General features: G+C 52.4%; 1 protein-coding gene across 3 annotated transcripts; it reads left to right on the top strand.

Moving 5' to 3' along the window:
* The first annotated feature begins 1,429 nt into the window (after positions 1-1,429).
* On the top strand, positions 1,430-19,924 carry SLC9A5 (solute carrier family 9 member A5). Of its 3 annotated transcripts, none has more exons than XM_021703731.1 (16): positions 1,430-1,622; positions 4,671-4,973; positions 6,975-7,138; positions 7,329-7,407; positions 7,687-7,864; positions 8,435-8,655; positions 8,878-9,080; positions 9,301-9,390; positions 9,484-9,554; positions 10,271-10,400; positions 10,884-10,972; positions 11,135-11,261; positions 15,300-15,470; positions 16,001-16,067; positions 16,704-16,838; positions 19,431-19,924. In XM_021703731.1, exons 1-16 carry the CDS (start codon positions 1,430-1,432, stop codon positions 19,901-19,903), a joined length of 2,694 nt encoding a protein of 897 aa, XP_021559406.1. In that variant the 3' UTR covers positions 19,904-19,924. The 3 variants fall into 3 exon arrangements, with proteins under 3 accessions (XP_021559406.1, XP_021559412.1, XP_021559419.1); XM_021703737.1 differs by having other exon boundaries at positions 16,004-16,067; XM_021703744.1 differs by lacking the exon at positions 4,671-4,973.
* Positions 19,925-20,621: the final 697 nt, after the last annotated feature.

The raw sequence follows: 20,621 nt of genomic DNA on the forward strand, positions 1-20,621 counted from the left end.
TAGTTTACTGGCTCTGCCGGCGGGAAACCGGAGCTCACCCCCCCACACCCCCACCCCCCGCCTTCAAGAGCGTGCCCAGAGCGGGGAGGTTTTCATTGGGGTTGGTGGCGGTGAGGCTGCGTTCTTGTTGAGGGGTTATTCGGGCAGGTGGGGCGGGAATTTCTTCAGATAGTGGCCGGCCGGGTCTCCCAGAGTTTAGGGACGAGATGGTCCTGATTCCTTCAGTTTGAGGGATGAAGTGGATGGGATTCCATCGTTTGGGGAAAGCAGGGAGATGGATCCCTTTCAATTTGGAGCAAGAAGTGAAAATAGATTCCACTCAGTTTGAAGGAAGAAGTGGAATCATTTCCCTTTAGTTGGGGTAAGAAGAGGGACGGGTGCCCCTCAGTTCTGGGAAAATGATATGATGACTCAATTTGAGTGAGGAGGTAGAACATGTTTTTCTCAGTTTGGGGTAAGATGTGGGATGGGTGCCCCTCAGCTTGAATGAAAAATGGAGACGGTCCTCCTCAGTTTGGGGTGAGATAAGCCAAATGCCCCTCAGGTTTGGGGGGAAAGGTGAGTGGATCCCTTTTAGTTTGAAGGGAATCGATAGGCTGGGTTTTCTCATAGTTCAGGGAAAGAGGTTAGGTTCCCTTCTGTTTTCATGGAAAAGGTGAGGAGACTTTCCTGTAGTTTGACCGAAAGGGAGGCCGGGTGCTCCTCGGTTTGGGAGATAAAGAGGAACAGCTTCCTCATCAGCCTCGAATGAGCTGGGCCCAGTCTGGGCCTTGGAGTTTCTGGGGACGTTGAGGAAGGACGGCGTTGTCCATCACGGCTTTCTGGGAGGGCCCAGTGCGCGTGCGCAGCGCTGGTCTGGGCGGGGGCCCGAAGGGGGTCCTAGGCTCCGGAGGGCGGCGGCGCACTGCCCCCTGCCGTCTGCACGGGGCAGCGTCAGGGCCCGCGCCTTCGGTACCAGCGGCCGGCGGCTCCAGCGGGTCGGCACTAGCGGTGAAGGAGATGCGCCCCTCCGGCCTGGACCGCGCCCCCCGCAGATCCCCTCCGCTCCCGCGACGGGCTACCTACTCCGGCGGGTGGGACGCGGCCGCGCCTCCGGAGGGCTGTGGCCGCTCACAGCTCTGAAACCGGGTCAGGGGAGCTTTGGGGAAGGTTTGGGGGAGCGGACTCGAAGGAATAGGTTTCGGGACTTGGAGAGCTGGACTGGGGGATTTCCAGAGCTCAGACTGGTTTAGAGGGGGGAGGAGCAGGGGTCCAGAGTCCGGACGCCCGGGGCACGGTCTCGGAGTCCGGACCCGGCTTGGGGGTTTCGGAGCTGGGATTGGGGGGAGCGGGCCCCACGTGCTTGTGACGCGGGGGCGGCCGGTAGGCGCGGCAGCGACGCGCGGCCGGCGGCCGTGCGGTGCCGGAGGGCCGCTAGGCAGGCGGCAGGATGCTGCGCGCCGCACTACCGCTGTTCGGGCTGCCCCTGGCGGGGGCGGCCGCCACCGAAGAGCCCACCCAGGAGCCGGGGTCGCCCGACGAGCCTCCCGCAGGGCTGGCGCTCTTCCGCTGGCAGTGGCACGAGGTGGAGGCGCCCTACCTGGTAGCCCTGTGGATCCTGGTGGCCAGCCTGGCCAAAATCGGTGAGTGCGTGTGTGTGAGCGCCAGGCCGGCGGCCGGCAGCGGACCCGCCCCCAACCCCTAGTGCCCAGATCTGGGCCGGCTTCTTGCACAGTGCCAGGACTCAGGTTCCGATTCCACAAATCCGGGCTCTCACAGAGTTCCTGCGCCCTCTCTCCCTCCTCTCCTCCCCGCGGGGGAGGTCTGAGGATTGGCCTTCTCTGAGGGCTGCCCCAGCTCTCTCCATCCCTACACTCTTTGCCCTCTCTGCCCCCCTCCTCCCCATAAGCCCTTCCGTCTGGCCTCTTCTCCACCAGTCTCCAGGCTCCTAGAAACCTCTGTCAGCAACAAAGATGTGTGGAGACATTGTGGAGATAGTGTTCTCCAGCGAATCCAGGCATCCTGGATCTGCAGAAGCAGTCTTCCCAGGAGACCACATACAAGTGTCCACTCTCTTGGGATACTAGATTGCCACTTTTCCTCTAGGCCCCCCTCTGCTCTCCTACAGATGCACCGTTCTTTAGGTGTGCTTAGCAGGACCCCCTACCATAATTCAGATCTACGTTCTTCCCATTTCAGGGTAAAAAACAAACAAACAAAAACCCCTTTCATTTCGTAGGGCCTTACTTACTATCTGCTGCCTACACTAGGTGCTTTCATACATCCGACCTCCTTCAGTCTGCACAGCATTAAAGGTTGTGCTTCACATTCCTTGCCTTGAATAGAGCTGCTTTTCCTTGCCTTTGCCCCTTCCTCCCCACTTCTGAGCAGCCAGTGGTCCCTCCTCCTTCCAGAGACCCTCCTCCATCTCCCTGTTGTTCAGGCTCTGCTGTGGGGGTGACTAATTATAGCTGAGCGTTGCTACTCACTCCCCAGCTATGCTGGCACAGGCTGTACTCCAATCTCACCAATACAGTCTTCCTGTAGGAATCACACAGCTTAGAATTTGCCCCTCAACTCCCCCAGGGACTCTGCTGGGGGTGGGGGGTGGGGTTGCTGGGCAGGAACAGAAGAACTTTCCACTCTGTTCTTGCAGCTCATTAATAATGGGAAATGGGGCCTGAAGGCCTTCAGGGAACCTAGTTCTGCCTGAGAACAGGCTTTGGTGATGGGTTTTGGATTGCAGTGCTGGGGTTGATGCATGCTCTGGAAGTGAGGATGGAATGGAGTTCCCTGAAGGAGAGGAGAGGGGAACTGAAGGTAGGGATGTGTGTGGGCAGATCTGACTGAATTTACCTTAGGGCCTGGCAGCAATGAGAGCAAGAGGGAGGAGCCCAGATTTGGGAGCCGAGAATTGGGTTTGCTGAGGAGTCTATGAGTTGCAGGAAAGTTCTTGTTTTATTTAGGGTTTATGTAGCAACAACTGTAGTTTCCCCAATAAATTGTAGTGCTTTGCCTAGCTTGGATGTCACATCCTCTGGAAGTAGAAGAAGAGAGCCTCTTCATCTCACACACACACACACACACACACACACACACACACACACACAAGTCCTCACAGAGGATGGGAGAGATCAGTAGGACGCTCAGCGATACCTTCCCTCAGCTTCATTGCTAGGAGATTTCCCCCACCCCCCTTTTTTTAAATTTTTATTTTTATTTTATTTTTTTAGATTTTATTTATTTATTTGAGAGGTAGTGAGAGAGAGCACAAGTGGGGTTGGAGAGGGAGAAGCAGGCTACCCGCAGAGTAAGGAGCCCGATGTGGGACTCGATCCCAGGACCCTGGGATCATGACGTGAGCCGAAGGCAGACGCTTAACCGACTGAGCCACCCAGGTGCCCTTTTCTCCCCTTTTATTTGACAAATATTTATGTAGATCCCACTGTGTGCCAGGAACTGTTCTAAGCCCTTTGCATATAGCTTCCAAAGGGCACTGTCTTGGCATTGGGTCTCACATAGGCTATCATGGAGGCCACTTCCACTACCTGCCACTCCAGGTATGGGGAGAAGTGTTTACTCAGGATCTCAGGGCCTAGGGGAAAGCCAAAAGAGTTTATTTTAGTGGGCAAAGATAGGAGTGGCGATAATGCTAGAAACCCAATTCATACTTCCACTTCTTTTCCTGGGGGCAGGTCTGTCATTATTTCCCCCCAGGATAATTTTTTTAAAGGTTTTTTATTTTTAAGTAATCTCTATACACAACTCAAACTCACAACCCCGAGATCAAGAGTGGCATGCTCCACCGACTGAGCCAGCCAGGCATCCTTCCCCAGAGTTCAGGTAAATTAAATAGCTTGAGATTACACAGTTAGAAAGTGATGGAGCCAGAAGAACTGGAGATCTTCTTACTGCTACACCCAATGTTTTTTAAGCGATTGTGCCATTAGTGGAGCCTATGTAATGAGAAGCACATTGGGCTAGGAGGTCTGCAGTGCTGCTAGGAGATATAATACGTGTTATGGTCTGGATAGGGAGCAAGACGCTGTATATTAGGTAACGTTTATTGAGTGCTTGTGATAGAGCACTGGGTTAAGTGCTATCGAGTAGATTGTTTTACTTAAACCTCACAACAATTCTATGAGATCATGACTGTTTTTATTTCCATTTTGCTGACAAGAAAACTGAAAGAGAGGTGAAGTTATGTACTCCGAGGCCACAGAACTAGTAAATAGAGGAGCTAGTCTTCGAACCCAGGCAGCCTGACTCTAGAGGCCCTGATTTTAATAGCTAAGTTATGCATAAAAATATACCAGCTAACATTTGCTGAGGCTCAAATAATAGCTATGAATAAGGGAGATCAGAGAAAGGTGAGGTCCCCTGAGGATAAGAGTAGAGAGGAGGGGGCATCTCCAGAATGGAAAGAGCAAGAAAGGCCTAGGTTACCATGACAGAAGCACCAAGAGACAGACAACCTTAGCTGCAGTGGAGGGCTTGTAGCCATGCAACTTGAGATTCTAGCAGTCTTGCCATTCTTTTCTCCTCCTTGGTCCCAGGGTCAGGGTTCCTGACCTTAGATAACATTTTAAGACTGGGAGGTTAAAGGCCAGTGTGTGTGTGTGTGTGTGTGTGTGTGTGTGTGTGTGTGTGTCCCATAAGCTGATACATCCTGCCCTCTTCTTGCATTGTAGTGTTTCACTTGTCGCGGAAGGTGACATCGCTGGTCCCTGAGAGCTGCCTGCTGATTTTGCTGGGACTGGTGCTTGGAGGCATTGTCTTGGCTGTGGCCAAGAAAGCTGAGTACCAGCTGGAGCCAGGCACATTCTTCCTCTTCCTGCTGCCTCCTATTGTGCTGGACTCGGGCTATTTCATGCCTAGCCGGCTGTTCTTTGACAATTTGGGTGCCATCCTCACATATGCTGTGGTGGGCACACTCTGGAATGCCTTCACAACAGGTGCTGCCCTCTGGGGCCTGCAGCAGGCTGGACTTGTGGGTGAGTGACACTAGGCCCTGGACTGGCAGAGGGAGGCTTTGCCAGATTCATCACCCAGCTCCCTTCTCCAGTTCTGGAGATCCCATATTGGCAAGAGCCATGCCCTGAGAGCTCCGTCTTAGGTCCCTCCCACCTGGAGTGCAAGGCAACACTCCAGATGGGCCTTCAGCCTTCATTTAGGTCTCTGCCAGTTGAGGCTGGGCTTCTGCAGCATGACAGCTGAGCAGAGGCCTGGCTCCCAGATGTGTGTGGGCTGCCGAGGCTGGGAAGCCTGCATTACTACTCTGCTGCCTCCTGCCCTCTGTTACGACACTGCCACTTGCCAGTCTTGCTCCCCTGAGGCACAATTCACTGTTCCGTGAGGGCCAACCATCCTGGCTCTGCCCAGGTCACATCAGGGTGGTTTTCTGTTATTATTATTTATTTTTTTTTAATTAAGATTTTTTTAAACAATTTTATTTTTAAGCAATCTCTACACCCAACATGGGGCTGGAACCTACAACCCCAAGATCAAGAGTCACATGCTTCATTCACTGAGCCAGCCACTGTTCAGCCAGGCACCCCCTTACATTTTTTTTTAAAGATTCATTCATTTATTTGAGAGAGTATGTACATAGTGGGGAGGGGCAGAGGGAGAAGAGAATCAAGCACACTTGCTGAGCGCTGAGCCCGAGGCACGGCTGGATCTCCAGACACTATCAGGACCTGAGCCAAAACCAAGTTAGATGCCCAACCGCCACCTAGGGACCCCTGAATTTTTTTTTAAGTAATCTCTACACCCAGCATGGGGCTTAAACTCATGACCTCGAGGTCAAGAGTCACATGCTCTTATGACTGAGCCAGCCAGGCACCCCTGTTGTTATTATTATTATTATTATTATAGATAAATCTATATTATACATCGACAGAATGCAATACATTATACTGAGTGTTCTCTCCTTACTTATCCCATGGACTCTTTATAGCAACCCTGTTGGGGTATAATTTGTCCCACTTAATAGATGAGGAAATAGAAGGCCTTGAACTCATTTGATAACAGGTTCAAGGTTAGTAGGAGAGGTCTGCTTTACTGGGGCTCCTTGCCCTTAGGCTGCCTTCCTACTCCCTTCTTCCTCATTTCCTGTACCCAAATCCATCCAGCTCTGAACATTGATAATTCAGACTTCTTCCAAGGTACAAGGGGAGGTTTGCAGTTTCTACTTGAGGACTCCAGCCTGATTTTCCGAATGGATGAGTGAACTCTTTGGGGCAGGAAGGGAAGGGAGAACATCAGATAATAATAATAATAACAGTAACAACAACAATAATAATAAGTAACATCTATTAGGTGCTTACTATGTATGAGACTCTGGCTAAATAAAGAACCTTTTGAGGGAGATACTGTTATTATTCCCAATATATACATGAGAAAACTGAGGCTCACAGAGATTCTATGTCATATTCAAGTTCTCCCCATGGTGGGTGCTTTTCCTATCACACTTAGCCCTCGTGGATGGACAGCCCTTCCCCCTCCTGCTGACAATTGTGTCACATCCCTTAGGCTGAGAACCACAAGTGTGGGAGAAAGCACTCTCTTGTTGTTGTCCCTGATAAGGCCAGTGAGCAGCCAGTTTCCACCTGCTAGTGGTTCTTATTACTGCAGTTGCAATTCTCAGCATCACCTTAACTTTTCAGGTTACTTAGACTTTCTTAGCCATCTCCTGGGTTGATTTTGCAGCAATCTCGTGAGGTAGGCAGATGAGGAGGCATGGCTTAAGAGAAGTCATGTGACAGTGACAGCGCCAACATCACAGAGCTGGTAAGTGGCAAAGCCAGGCCTTAGGCTCAAGTCTCCTGACCTGCGGGCTGACACTGTCTTCACCATCCCAAGTCCTCTCTGGGCATCCTTGTTTCCACAATGCGGGGGCGGGGGGTGGTGGTGGGAGCCAGGGCTTGTCACAAGGAATGCTGTGGGAGACCAGATACCTCACCAACTGCTGTCCCCCATCTGTCCCTCAAAAGCCCCTCGAGTGCAGGCCAGCTTGCTGGACTTTCTGCTGTTCGGGAGCCTCATCTCAGCAGTGGACCCTGTGGCCGTCCTGGCTGTCTTTGAGGAGGTGCACGTCAACGACACTCTCTTTATCATCGTCTTTGGCGAGTCCCTGCTCAATGATGCCGTCACCGTGGTGAGAGTGCTCAGTTGGCTGCCATTCCCTGACCCCCGCTACCATGCTCTGACTAGTTGGGTGTCTGAGCATGCTCATACCCTTCCCTGGGTCCCCTGGGGAAGAAATACAGCCTCAGTTTTCACCTTCTCCTGGCAGTCCCAGTTGGGCATTCCCTCTCTTTGCTTCTGACTCTCCTCTTCTCACTCAGGTGCTGTACAAGGTCTGCAACTCCTTTGTGGAGATGGGCTCTGCCAACGTGCAGGCTGCTGACTACCTGAAAGGAGTCGGTCAGTATTTCCCCCTCTTGGCTGGGTTGCTGAGTCCCTGCCCCCAACTGCATCAGGACAGAGGAGGCTGTTGGGTTGCCTCATTCCCTTCCCTCCACTATGGAGAAATGGGATCCCGAGAACCTGAGAAGGAAGGGCTTTCCCGGGATCCTGGCTCTGGGATCCTGACCCCCGGGGAGTACAGTGGGCATTGTCCTCCACTCCCTGCCAGGCAGCACTCTTGTCTGCCCGGGTGGGGTCCAGGCCTGGGGTCATGCTGACAACCCACTCCTCCCCCAGCCTCCCTGTTTCTGGTCAGTCTGGGCGGGGCAGCCGTGGGCTTAGTCTTTGCCTTCCTCCTGGCCCTGACCACACGCTTCACCAAGCGGGTCCGCATCATCGAGCCGCTGCTGGTCTTCCTCCTCGCCTATGCAGCCTACCTCACTGCTGAAATGGCCTCGCTTTCTGCTATTCTTGCGTGAGTCGTGGGGGCCTTGCATGTAGGCAGCTGGGAGGGGGCATTGGAGATGGTTGCCCCTTCCATGGACAGAAGCAGGACCCTGAGGAGGCAATAGGCTTCCCTGAGCCCTTGTGGTAGCGGGAGCCTCAAACTCCCCTGGGGAGACGGCAAACCTCAGGTAATGTTTCAGGATCTGCCTCCAGAACTGCCCTAGGCACCTCAGAACCCAATCTTCCTCTGCCTGAAGCACTCTCTGGGGTATAGGCTGAGCTAGAAGTGGACCTCAGGTCCTGGTGCCGCCAGCTCTAATGGCCACAGCACTTTAAAAAGTGCCTCAGAGAGGATGCGAGTCAGAGCATGTTTCTCGCAGCTTCCCTTCCAGGAGGCACTGAGTGGGAACCTGGAGATTTGGACCCTTATCCCAAGACCACCCACCACTAGCTATCCTGGGACAGTCTCTTTGCCTCCCTGGGCTTCAGCTCTGACGGTCTGACAACCTGTGATGGGCAGCACCCCTCCTGCGGCACGCTCAAACCCCAGAGGCTGCAACCCCTCCTTACTTGCCCTGTCTGTTCATTCCTCTCCCAGTGTGACTATGTGTGGCCTGGGCTGTAAGAAGTATGTGGAGGCCAACATCTCCCATAAGTCACGCACGGCTGTCAAATACACAATGAAGACTCTAGCCAGCTGTGCTGAGACCGTCATCTTCATGCTGCTTGGCATCTCGGCTGTGGACTCTTCTAAGTGGGCCTGGGATTCTGGGCTGGTGCTGGGCACCCTCTTCTTCATCCTGTTCTTCCGAGCCCTCGGTATTGCCAGCACCCTCTGCTTTCCCACTCTCCTTCCTGCCCTGCCCCAGCTCATCCCCCACTTTGAGTCCACATCCTTGTCTATTCCTAAGCCCCACCCCCCCGCCCCGTTGCTCACCCCTCCCAACCCCTGTCAGACCTTAGCCCAGATACTTGGTGCCATCCACTCCTGGGTCCTCCACTCCCAACGCCCTGCTCCCACTGGCCTCCCTCCTGCTGTAGGCGTAGTCCTGCAGACGTGGGTGCTGAATCAGTTCCGGCTGGTCCCTCTGGACAAGATTGACCAGGTGGTGATGTCCTATGGGGGCCTGCGGGGGGCTGTGGCCTTCGCTCTCGTCATCCTACTGGACAGGACCAAGGTCCCTGCCAAGGACTACTTTGTGGCCACCACTATTGTGGTGGTCTTCTTCACAGTCATTGTGCAGGTGGGAGAGCCCAGGAGGCTGGGTAGGGAGAGGGTCCGGCAGGCCCTGGGGGAGGCATGGAGCCTTTGGGACCGGGGCTCTTCTCTTTGGGGGATAGGGACCTGACTTCCCAGACCTTGAGTGCAGTAAGGTGGAGGTACAGAAACTGAGGTCTAATTATGGGGTGAGAAGGGCAGCAGGGAACTGGATAGGGCAGGGCTCACCTGCTGCCTGTCCATAGGGCTTAACCATCAAGCCACTGGTCAAGTGGCTGAAGGTGAAGAGGAGTGAGCATCACAAACCCACCCTGAACCAGGAGCTGCATGAGCACGTGGGTACCAGAACCCCATCCCTACACCTATACCTCTCTTCCTTCTATTTTGAGCAGAGTCCTGATCCAGTCCCCCTACCCACCCCCTTCTAGACTTTTGACCACATTCTGGCTGCAGTGGAGGACGTTGTGGGGCACCATGGCTATCACTACTGGAGGGACAGGTGAGGGAGCTCCCCCAAGGCTCCTTCAGCAGCAGCAGCCCCACCAGCCAGGGCAGCATTGGGGATGTACCACACTTCTGAGAAGGGACACAGCCAGACTTGGGCTGGGTGACCTCTGCCAGGAGCTCTTCAGTGGCATCCCAGTACTCTCAGGATAAGACAAGTCTTCCCAGGGAGGCCTGCCTGGCCCTGTGTGGTACTGCAGGTGCCAGACCCCAGCCTCATCGTGCTCTGCCCTGCCTTTGACTCTCTGCCTGCTAATTACACGGATCCTGGTTTAGAACTTCAGGACCCACTCTGCTTCCCCCACCCTGCCACTGGGACCTTTGCCCATATTCTGTGTATTAGAACATTCCCTTGCCTCCTTCTCACCTACTTAACCTGTTCATCCTTCAGATCGCACCATAGGCATCAATTCTCTAAGGAGGACTTCCCTGGCCTCCCTGACTAGGACAAATCCCTATCATACTCTATCCTTTGTAGTTCTTGTTATGGTTGCAATTTTAGTTGTTTGCAATAACTTCAATTTAATGTCAGGCTTTCCCCTAATGCTGTAAGTTCCATAAGGGCCGGGATTAGCTTTGAGATTCTCCCAACTGCGGCCCACACCAAGAGAGCCAGGCCAGTGCTGGCCGTGCCCCTGCCCCATCTGAGGAAGGGCCAGCCAGCTGGGCTTTGGGGATGGCACTCAGGGCTGGGCCTGACGTCCTCTGTAGGTGGGAGCAGTTTGACAAGAAGTACCTGAGTCAGCTGCTGATGCGGCGGTCAGCCTACCGCATCCGGGACCAGATCTGGGATGTGTACTATAGACTCAACATCCGGGATGCCATCAGCTTCGTGGACCAGGTGGGCCAGCAGCCAGTGGTGGGTGGGCAGGTAGCCAGCAGAGCAAGGCAGGAAGGGGTGACAAGCAGGCAGGACCTGAGCAGGGAGTTGGGAATTCCCAGCAGACTCCATGGTCTGGTAAAGTGGCAGCTGCAGGCACCAGCCTGACCTGATGCTAAATTCAGAGTCTGGCAGGCAGTAGAGAAAGCTGAGAAAGAGCTGGACTCTACAGTCAGCAGATGCAGTTCAGTTCTTACCACTTACAGGCTTGTGATCTTGGGTAAGTCCCTTATCCTCTCTGAGCCTCAGTTTCCTCCATTGTAAGAAAGCAGGAATAAGAATACCTATGTCATGGGGTTTTGTGGATTCAATATTTAAAGTGCATAGCACAGTACCTGGAAGATCAAAGAGCAGAATAAGTGTTACCTATTGTTCTTTTTATTACCCTTTGACTGGGCCACCCTCCATCTGATTGCCGTCTGACCTCTGTCTTGGCCCCTGCAGGGAGGCCATATCTTGTCCTCCACAGGGCTCACTCTGCCCTCTATGCCCAGCCGCAATTCTGTGGCAGAGACCTCTGTCACCAACCTGCTGTAAGTCCTTGAGCCCCCTTCCAATTCCTCAAGCTCCTCTCTGCCGGGCCCTCTCTGTGCATCCCTTTTGGGGAAGATTTGTGGACACCTTTGCTTTTTGCCCTCCGCCTGGCCTGTGCCTCCCGGCCCCTCCCCGGCACACATGTTCCCTGCCTCCTGCAGGAGGGAGAGTGGCAGTGGAGCGTGTCTGGATCTGCAGGTGATTGACACAGTGCGCAGCGGCCGGGACCGTGAGGATGCTGTGATGCACCATCTGCTCTGTGGAGGCCTCTACAAGCCACGCCGCCGGGTGAGAGCAGGCACGGTGTGAGAGTTCCAAGGGCAGCTGGGGCGGGGGGTTGGGGAAGGGTGGTCGGGGAGGCCATGACTACAGGCTCAAGAGGCAGTTGGCGCCAGCTAGTGGAGAGTTAAAAACACCCACTTGAAGAGCGTGGGCTTCATCTTGTTGTAATAACTTTTAGCTTTTTTTTTTTTTTTTTTTTTGAGAAAGGGTTGGCCTGATACAAGCACTGTTTAAAGATGTCTTCTTCTGGTAGCAGAGCACAGACCAAATTGGAGGGGTGAGGTGAGAGACGGGGAGAGCCAGTTGGGAGGCTGGATTGAAACACCAGATCGGAGCTGGGTGGTGGTAAGGGAGAGGAGCACATAGGATTGGGTGGTTGTCCTGAAGGGGAGAGGAGGGGACAGACTACAGAGGGCTTGATGGGCTCCCAGACAGAAGCAGAAGTGCTGAGGAAGCCTGTGGGACCAGCTTAGCATGGGGAAGGCCGGCATCTCTTTTAGAGAATGTTAGTCTAACGCAGGTCAGGAAGCTTTGGGGCTAGACGGCCCAGCCCATCCGGGAGGGAATCTGCTGCAACCCCACAAGGGGGCAGCAAACCATTACATTGAACTTGTCTGAACCGGGAAGGCAGCTGTTACCATTCCTGGCAGTTGAAACAGTCCAGGTTATTTCTATCATTGAGACGGAATTGGCTTCCCTTAACCGGTGGCACTGGTCCTAATTTGACTCTCTGCAGCTCTGCAGAATAAGACTTTAAAGGTTCCAAGACAGTTCCCTTTCACACAGGCCTTCTTGCCCTCAAGTCAGCATCGCCTCTCCCTGCTGTGTCTTCTCTGGTCATAAGAAACAAGGCCCAGAAGGCTCCTCTAGCTGTGGTTGGTCAGGGCATGGCATAGGGGTTCTCTTACCTTTCTAGCTCTAGAATTTGCCATTCTCTTCCCGCTGCTCAGAATCCCCCCAGCTTTGTTTTACCACTCTGAGGCTCCATATTATCCTTACAATTAGACACACCTCCATGGTCTTCCTCAGTTAATGACTGTTAAACTCTGTCTTATCCAACCTGTGGGGTTTGTGTTTCATTTTGTTTACTTTTTTCTCAAGGCAAATTTTACTCATTCACAAAACTAGACAGAATAAAATAACTCTCATGTATCCATTGCTCAGCTCCTCTTATCAGTGCATGGTTAACCTTGTAACATGCTGTACCCCCACCTCACTCCATCCACACTTTATTATCTTAAAGCAAACTCCAGACATATATCATATCACCTCTAAATATTTCAATATGTGTCTCTATGTGGCAGGAACTCTCTATATGTATTCATGTGTATGTATATTTTATATATATATATACACACATATATATAATAGTACAATTATCACTCACAGCAAATAACAATAATTCTTTCTCACATGAAATATCCAACCAGTGTTCATAAACATCTTTTTTCCAGATGGTTTGTTTAAACCAGGATCCAAATAAAGTCCACACTTTGCCTTTGGTAAATATGTCTCTTTATTAAAGAAGAAATCTCTAATAGTTCCTTTTCCTTTTCACCCACTTGCTTATTTATTTATGAAGAAACTGGATACTATGTCTCAGAGAATTTCCCATTTTATGGATTTTGCTGATTGTATTCCAGTGGTGGTGTTTAACATGTTCCTCCATCCCCTGTATTTCCTGGTAGTTAAATCTAGAGGCCTGGTCAGATTCAGGAACATTCAGTAGGTGTGCTATGTATTTCTTATTGTATCACATCAGGATGTATGTAATGATTGGTTGTCTATGGATGTGTGTATGTAAGATTGGTCAATGGGTGCAATTCTTGTGTAGTCAATTAAAAAAAACTGGAGTAAGATTGTGCTTATCTCTGTTAAATGTCATCTTATTTGATTTAGCCTATCATTCCATCGTTTGGATCCCATGTCTGGCACCAAATATCTGTTCAGATTCACATCATGTGAAAATTTACTAAGCCTGTTAACTTTGTATTCATCCAAATCAACATAAAATGTTGAACAGGATAGAGCTGAGGACAGAGCCCTGTGGCATGCTACCAAAGACTTTCCTCCAGACTGACATGGATCAAGCATTTTTGGGTATGGTTACTCAACTAGTTCTGAGTCCACTTAGTTATACCATAACATAATCTGTAATTCTTCGTGTTCTTCACAGAAATGTCATTAGAGAGAAATGTCATCAGAAACAGACAGAAGTGTTTAGTATGCAGTTACAAATAGGAGATGATAGTTTAAGAGAGAGATAAGGGCTAGAACTAATGATTTTTAAAAAAGATTTTATTTATTTAACAGAGAGAAAGAGAGAGAGAGAGAGGGAACACAAGCAGGGGGAGTGGGAGAGGGAGAAGCAGGCTTCCCACTGAGCAGGGAGCCCGATGTGGGGCTCGATCCCAGGATCCTGGGATTACGACCTGAGTCGAAGGCAGACGCTTAACGACTGAGCCACCCAGGTGCCCCTAGAACTAACGATTTATAAGCAATCTTTATCATCAGAGGTTTCCTAACCTGGCAACATCAGAATCCCCTGGGGGAGCTTGCTAGAATACATATTCCTGGCTTCACCTCCTGGAGATTCTGATTTTGTAGTATGGAAAGGGACTAAGAATCTGTGGGCTTAGTAAATGTCCAGGTGATTCAAATGCACCTGGTCTGATGGCGTCATGGTCTCTATCATGAGGCTAGCTGAAGCTGGGGGAAGGGCCAGTTCACTGCGGAGAACATTTGGAGGGGGGAGAGGAGGGCCAAGGACAACACTGTGAGGAATCCACAGGGGAGAAAAGGAAGGGGAGCCAGCAAAGGAGGGGAGAGGAGCTGTAGCAGGTGGTGTCTTGGAGGCCTGGGGCAGGACAGCTGGATGCTCCACAGAGGTCGCTCAGTGCCTAACCAGAGGCCATGCCATGGCACTGGTGACCAGGGAGAAGGCAGCACCATGGACTCGTGAACCCTGGAGTTATATTTCTGTTTTTAAGAAAGTAATGGGTATGAGGGAAAGTGTCAGAATCACAGTATAAAAGTTTGGCAGCAAAAGGGAAGCAGTGGCTTCAGTGGAAAGGCTTTCTTCAGGGGAGTGTGGGCAGCTGCCTGCTTAAAGGCAGGGGGTGGGCGTGGTGAGGGGAGGAGGGAAGGTGCTGGGGCAGGGGGAATGGGAGGGAGCCAGGAGCTGATGCAGGAAGGGAGGAGTGGGCTGAGCAAAACAGGGACCAGAGTTCAGGGGGGAGGCCTGGGAGGGAGTTGATTCTGGCACCCCCAGGAGAGAGGGGTCCCTCTGGGTGATTAGGTAGAGGAGGGTAGATGGGAGACTTGAAGGGAGCTCTTAGAACTGGCTCAGGGCATCAGAAAATAGGAGGCATAGGAAAAGATCGATTGTACTGCGGAGGTGAGCCCAGATGAAATGATTCAGACCAAATGGCAGTACTTCTATCTGGCAGTCTAGGCAGCTATGTAGTGGGCTTGGTCTTTGTGAGAAAGAGTGGGAAGAACAGATGATGGGGGTGGTCCTGAATTGGGTGCAGGTGGCTGTTGGGACCAGGAGGGTCCAGGGTGTCGGGAGAGATAGTTCCGGAAGTCCAAAGTTTTTGCAGAAATGGCTGGCTGGAGAGTTCGTTGTGGAGGGAGAATCCTGTGTACCGGGGGTGGGGGGACAGGCACAGGGACCAGGCTCCGAAATGGAAGTGCTAAGAAAGAAATGTCCCCCACAGTCTCATAGTAGCCCTGAGGGACAAGATACAGGGTCCCCTGCCTCTTGTTACTTCAAGTCAGAGGGGATTGGGAAGGGCAGTAGAGGATAGGGACAGCCAGATTTGGGGGGAATGGGTTCGTGATAAAAAGAAGGTTTTCCTCCGGTGAATTGAGAATACAGAGTGGCTGGCTGGGTTCCTATCGTATTTTTTGTTTTTTTAATCCATGGTTGGTTCTGGAAAAACTGGGCTGGCAGGGCCTATGGTGCACTTGGTGCTGTGGCCTGGGTTCCTGTGGGAGGCCAAGGCTCCCAGCATCATGGCAGGGCGGGGCTGTCATTGCCAGTACAAAGCCAGCTGCAGCCGCCACTTCATCTCAGAGGATGCTCAGGAACGGCAGGACAAGGAGATCTTCCAGCAGAACATGAAGCGGCGGCTGGAGTCTTTTAAGTCCACCAAGCACAACATCTGCCTCAACAAGAGCAAGCCACGACCTCGCAAGACCAGTCGCAAGAAGGCACGTGCTTTCTCTGGGACTTCTGTTTGGGGCTGGAGGCTGATGGTGCATAGTTTCAAGCTCCCAAGTATTGGAATCCAGCCCAGGGGGACCCCGAGTTGGATAATCCTCAAGACCTTGGTGGGTGCAATAGTTTGTGTTCCCTTTTGCAACTTCCTGGAGGCCCAGAAGGGTAAGGTGAGGCCTTCTGGGGGAGATCTGCCTCTTGCCATGTGGGCGGTCACCTGCTGGGAGGCAGCAGAACTTCCTACCAGAAATGAACCCAGAAAGAGAAAGGCAGGTTCCTGGGGGCAGGAGCAGGGAGAGCTCCATGAGTCCCTAATTCAGCCCAGGCTGAGGCATCCAGAGCCCTTGCTGGGGCATAGGTTACTTACACTCCATAACACTTGCCTGGGGCGCCCCGGGCAGATGAAACCACTGAGACTGACACAGATTCCCAGGCCCGCTGTGTCAGGGAGACCCTACCAGACAACAGGGTTGGGGTTTTGAGCCCTGATCAGAGGCTTAGGGTTTTTTTTCTTGGTCCTCAGAAGGATGGCTTGGCTAACACTGAGGCCACAAATGGGAAACCTCGAGACGTGGGCTTTCAGGACACAGGCAAGCAGGGAGTGGGGGTGGGGCTGAGGATGGGGTGGGAGGGCAGAGGCCCATCAACCAAAACCTGGAGGATCCCCTCTGTGCTGCATTCAGTGCCATAGGCTGAGGCTCCTCCCTTCAGGGACCTGATGGGCTTACTTGATTTCAAAGCTGGCCATGTTCTAGGCAGTTCTCAGTTTGTGGCAGGAGGTGTCTGGTAGCTAACTACAGGTTCTAGGCCCCGGGGACTTGGAGAAAGTATCATGGAGAAGGGGGGAGCTTGAAGGATGGGTGTCCCCTAGCCCAGTGTCCTGTCTGCAAAACCAGGAGTTTGGATGAGCTGAGCATTGATGGGCCTTCCACCTCTCCAGATGCTCATGTTTTCAGTTGAGGATGGGCTCCGGGGCTGAGAGAACAGGATGGAGGGGCTGGAAAGTAGAACCTCCCCGCTGGCTTCCTCTGAGGAGGGGCTCTGCAGCCCCACCTCCCTTCCTCTCCAGCCCCAACCCCTAGGCCAGTGCTGAAATAGCCAGAGGAGAAGGTGGGGGGTTGTGCCAGCCGTGGGCTCTTGCCTGGGTAGACAGCTGGCTTGGGCTTACGCGGCACCAAGAGGCAGCTGCCGGGCTGCCATCCCCACTCAGTCTTGTCCCCGTCCAGCTGCTGTGATCTTAACTGTGGAGTCGGAGTCGGAGGAGGAGAGTGACAGTTCAGAGACGGAGAAGGAGGATGACGAGGGGATCATCTTTGTGGCTCGGGCCACCAGTGAGGTTCTTCAAGAGGGCAAGGTCTCAGGTAATGCTTTCCTCCCAGCCTCCCTCCCCCTCGGGCAGGCTGGAGCTGTGCAGCTGCCATCTTCCCTCTTCACTCATGGCCTTCCCTCCAGACAACTCCCTTTTCCTACTCACTTATTCACCAAGCAGCATTTACTGAGCATCTCCTTTATAGTCAGACATCTGACATGCCTGATCTGATTCAATCCTCACAACAACCACGATCGGGGAACCGAGCTCATAGAGCTCAAGGGTCTTGGGATTTGTCCAGGATCCCACAGCAGTACCAGAATTTGAACCTGACCCATCTGACTCCAAAGCCTGCAGCTTTGTCACTGCCTCCCAGCCTCCCTTTACAGTCTGGCGAGGCATACGAGGTGACAAGCAAACCAAACACCAGGCTCTGTTGTGACCCATGCTCAGCACACCTGCCCTCAGGTAGAGCCCCTGGGGAGGGTGGCAGCCTGGCCTGGGGAAGGAGTCTGAATTCATCAAAATGGCATTATTGTGGATCAAAAACAATATATATATGTGTTTCCGTATGTGGAGACCTAACTTACTCATAATATCACTGCTAGTTGGCTCCAGCATCCTCAGGTGTCATTTCTAAAATGTTTATTCTAGAAAATTGCAAAATATACAATAGACAGAATAATAAAGTAAACTTCCATCTACCCATTACCCAGCTTCAATAATTACCTACTCCTAATCTTATTTCATCTATCCCCTCACCTATGCCCCTCTCTTCACTGGGTTCTTTTGAAGCAAATCTCAGATATCATATCACCTTATCAATAAATACTTAAGTATGTATCTTTAAAAGATAAGGATTCTTCTTAAAAAATATTACTCACAATACCATTATCATATCTAAAGTCTTTGTCACATGTTCAAATTTCCCTGATTGTCTTAAATTTTTTTTTTTACAGTAGATTTCAAATAAAAATCCATACAAGGCCCACACATGACATTTGGTTGCTAAGTCTCTTTTATCCTACAGCAGTGGTTCTCAAGGGGGTGGTAGTGGAGTGACTTTGCCTGCAGGGGACGTTTGGCAATACCCGGAGCCATTTTTGGTCACCCCAACTGGAGAGGCGCGCTTGCATGTAGCGGCTAGAGGCCAGGGACGCTACTATGTGTCCGCTAACGCATGGGACAGCCTACAACAAAGTATCTGTTCCATCTTGTCAGTGATGTCAATTTGAGAAACCCTGATTTACAGATCCCCCCCTCCCTTTTTTTCCTTCCCATGTATTTATGGAAATAGTCTGGTTATTTGTCCCACAGTCTTTCCTTGTCTGGATTTTGCTGATGGAATCCCCAAAGCATCATTTTAATATGTTTCACTGTGCCTTATATTTCCTTTAAACCAGTCATTAAATCTCGATCAGATGTCAGTTTAGATGTTTTGCTAAGAACCCTTGAGTGGCGGTGATGGTGCACTTTGTACCGCGTCGCAGCGGGAAACCCATCCCCTCTGGGGTCTGTCTTCTGTGAGGTTACTGTCGATCACTGGGCTCAGGTGCTAACCTGGCCCACCCGCTGGGAAGCTCGCCAGCAGCCGTTCAGCAGCGTTAGCCGCTGACGGTCATCGCCAGACCCCGCACTGCATCCGGGGCTGCACAGTGGTCATGCTCTCCATCTCCTTTGTCATCTGCATTACCAGCACTTCTTCTATAAAAAAAACTTCACATCAGTGACTTCATTACTTTGAGGGGCAGTTCATACAGAAAAGAATAGATGAATGCTTGATTTTTTTTTTTCCTTTCACGTAACAGTTTTCAGACCAATGAAGCCTCCTCCAAAGGTGAAGACTGAATTTTGTTGTTGTTGTTTTAGTCTGGTGGTGGTGGTGGTGGTTAAAATTTAATATTCCGGGTCTTTCAAGAGAGGGAGTTTTACTTCCAAACATTTTATAATGTACTCGACTGCGAAGGACTTTATCAATGAGCAGGTACAGACCGAGCACCTGTTATATGCAAGGCATTGTATTGACTTTGGAGAGCAGGGCGCGGGAGGTGGCCAGGGGGCTTCTCCTCTTTCAGAACCTCGGACTTCCTGTCACACAGTGGCCCGGCCTCCCATGCTGGGCCAGCAGTGCCTGGACTCCTTGGCTCAGGTCCCCTTTGCGGCACAGCGTCTCGCCTGCTATGGGGTTTGCATGAGCTCACTCTTGTGGGCTCTGTCGCACCAAAGGGCTGTGGTGGGTGCTCAGGCAGGGTGTCCAGCACCAAAGCCTTTGGCGTGGAACCTCGAGGTCTCCCTCACCCTCAATGCTGTCTCCTCTGGGACAGGGCCTGGCAGGATGTGGTTTCTGAGGCCAGCGCTGCAAGTTGATGAGGACTGATCACAGATGGGCTTTCTTCCTGCCTGGCGCCTCTTTTCTCTTGAGTTATCTGCATTCATTTAGTCAGTATTTGCTGAGCAACTACTCTGTGCCCAGCCCTGTGCCAGGTGCTGGGGATATACAATGCAGAGCTTTCCCTCATCAACTAATCACACATATGGATGTATTAGGGCAAATGTGGAATGAATTTATTTACGACAACGTGGTGATACTTGAAAAGGATTCCACTGTGTTACTAATGAGTGCATATGTACTCTCTGTCCCCAGGGAGCCTTGAGGTGTGCCCAAGCCCACGCATCATCCCCCCCTCCCCAACCTGTGCAGAGAAGGAGCTACCCTGGAAGAGTGGGCAGGGAGATCTGGCAGTCTACGTGTCCTCGGAAACCACCAAGATTGTGCCCGTGGACATGCAGGCGGGCTGGAACCAGAGCATCTCGTCCCTGGAGAGCCTGGCGTCCCCGCCCTGTACCCAGGCCCCGACTCTGACCTGCCTGCCTCCTTGCCCGCTGGCCGCTGAAGAGCCCCAGCCCCCTTTCGACCTGCCTTACGATCCACGCCCTAGCTTCGCCTTTCCCCCAAGCCTGGCCAAAGCGGGCCGCTCTCGCAGTGAGAGCAGCGCTGATATCCCCCAGCAGCAGGAGCTGCAGCCCCTCATGGGACACGAGGACCGCACCCACCTTAGCCCACGCGCAGCCAACTCCCACTGGTGCATCCAGTTCAACAAAGGTGGCCGGCTGTAGCCCACGGACTCAAGGAGGAGCAGGGAGCTGGATGCCCATGGGAAGTCTTCCCTGGGCAATGGGCAGAGGAGCCCACTTAGCCTGACAAGGAGCCAGAGGAGCCTGAACTAGCAACTGGGCTTCCTTGGGGCAGGTCAGAAGGGTATCCTGGACTGGTCCTCACAGGGACCCTTTCACCACCTTCCCTTTCAGTAAGGCCCTTACCCTGGCTCAAGACCCAGTCCAGAACTTCTAGGGACTAGGCCCAGCCACTGGGAAGCTGATGCCCTTTCCTCAGTGGGTCCCCCTACGGTCACTCTTGGCAGCTTTTCCTGCCCCCAAAGCAAGGGCATCATTCCATAGCTGATGCTGGTCTTTCCTGCCCTCCACCCACTCCCCAGCATCAGCTCAAAGACAGTGCCCTGGCACTGAGGCTCCTCGAGGGGCTGGTCCTCAGAGGGATGGGGGTGGGAGGTGGAGCAGGCCTCAACCTTAGGCTTTGCTGCCCTGTTGGGTCAGCTACCTACAGCCCATTTTGCGGGGGGCAGGGGGGCAGTGGGAACCTGTGTCCAATTCTTTCTTTATCTCCTTCCCTTTGCTGCCAGTTATTGGGGCCATAGTTCTTCCTTTTCCAGGATCGAGGCCACAGGGCTGGGCCAGGCTTCAGATCAGGGCTGTTTCTTGGCAGGGGTCACTCTGAAGATCAGCTGCTCTGTATCCAAGTCTGGATCTTTCAGAT

Source organism: Neomonachus schauinslandi, chromosome 16 (assembly GCF_002201575.2).
Source record: "Neomonachus schauinslandi chromosome 16, ASM220157v2, whole genome shotgun sequence".
In the NCBI taxonomy this organism is placed as follows: Eukaryota; Metazoa; Chordata; class Mammalia; order Carnivora; family Phocidae; genus Neomonachus; species Neomonachus schauinslandi.

Excerpts from the sequence above, each read along its gene's own strand:
- SLC9A5 (XM_021703731.1), top strand. The coding sequence starts at position 1,430 with ATGCTGCGCGCCGCACTACCGCTGTTCGGGCTGCCCCTGGCGGGGGCG. Across the intron at positions 1,623-4,670 it reads GGCCAGCCTGGCCAAAATCG|TGTTTCACTTGTCGCGGAAG; the intron begins GTGAGTGCGTGT and ends CTTGCATTGTAG. Across the intron at positions 4,974-6,974 it reads GCAGCAGGCTGGACTTGTGG|CCCCTCGAGTGCAGGCCAGC; the intron begins GTGAGTGACACT and ends GTCCCTCAAAAG.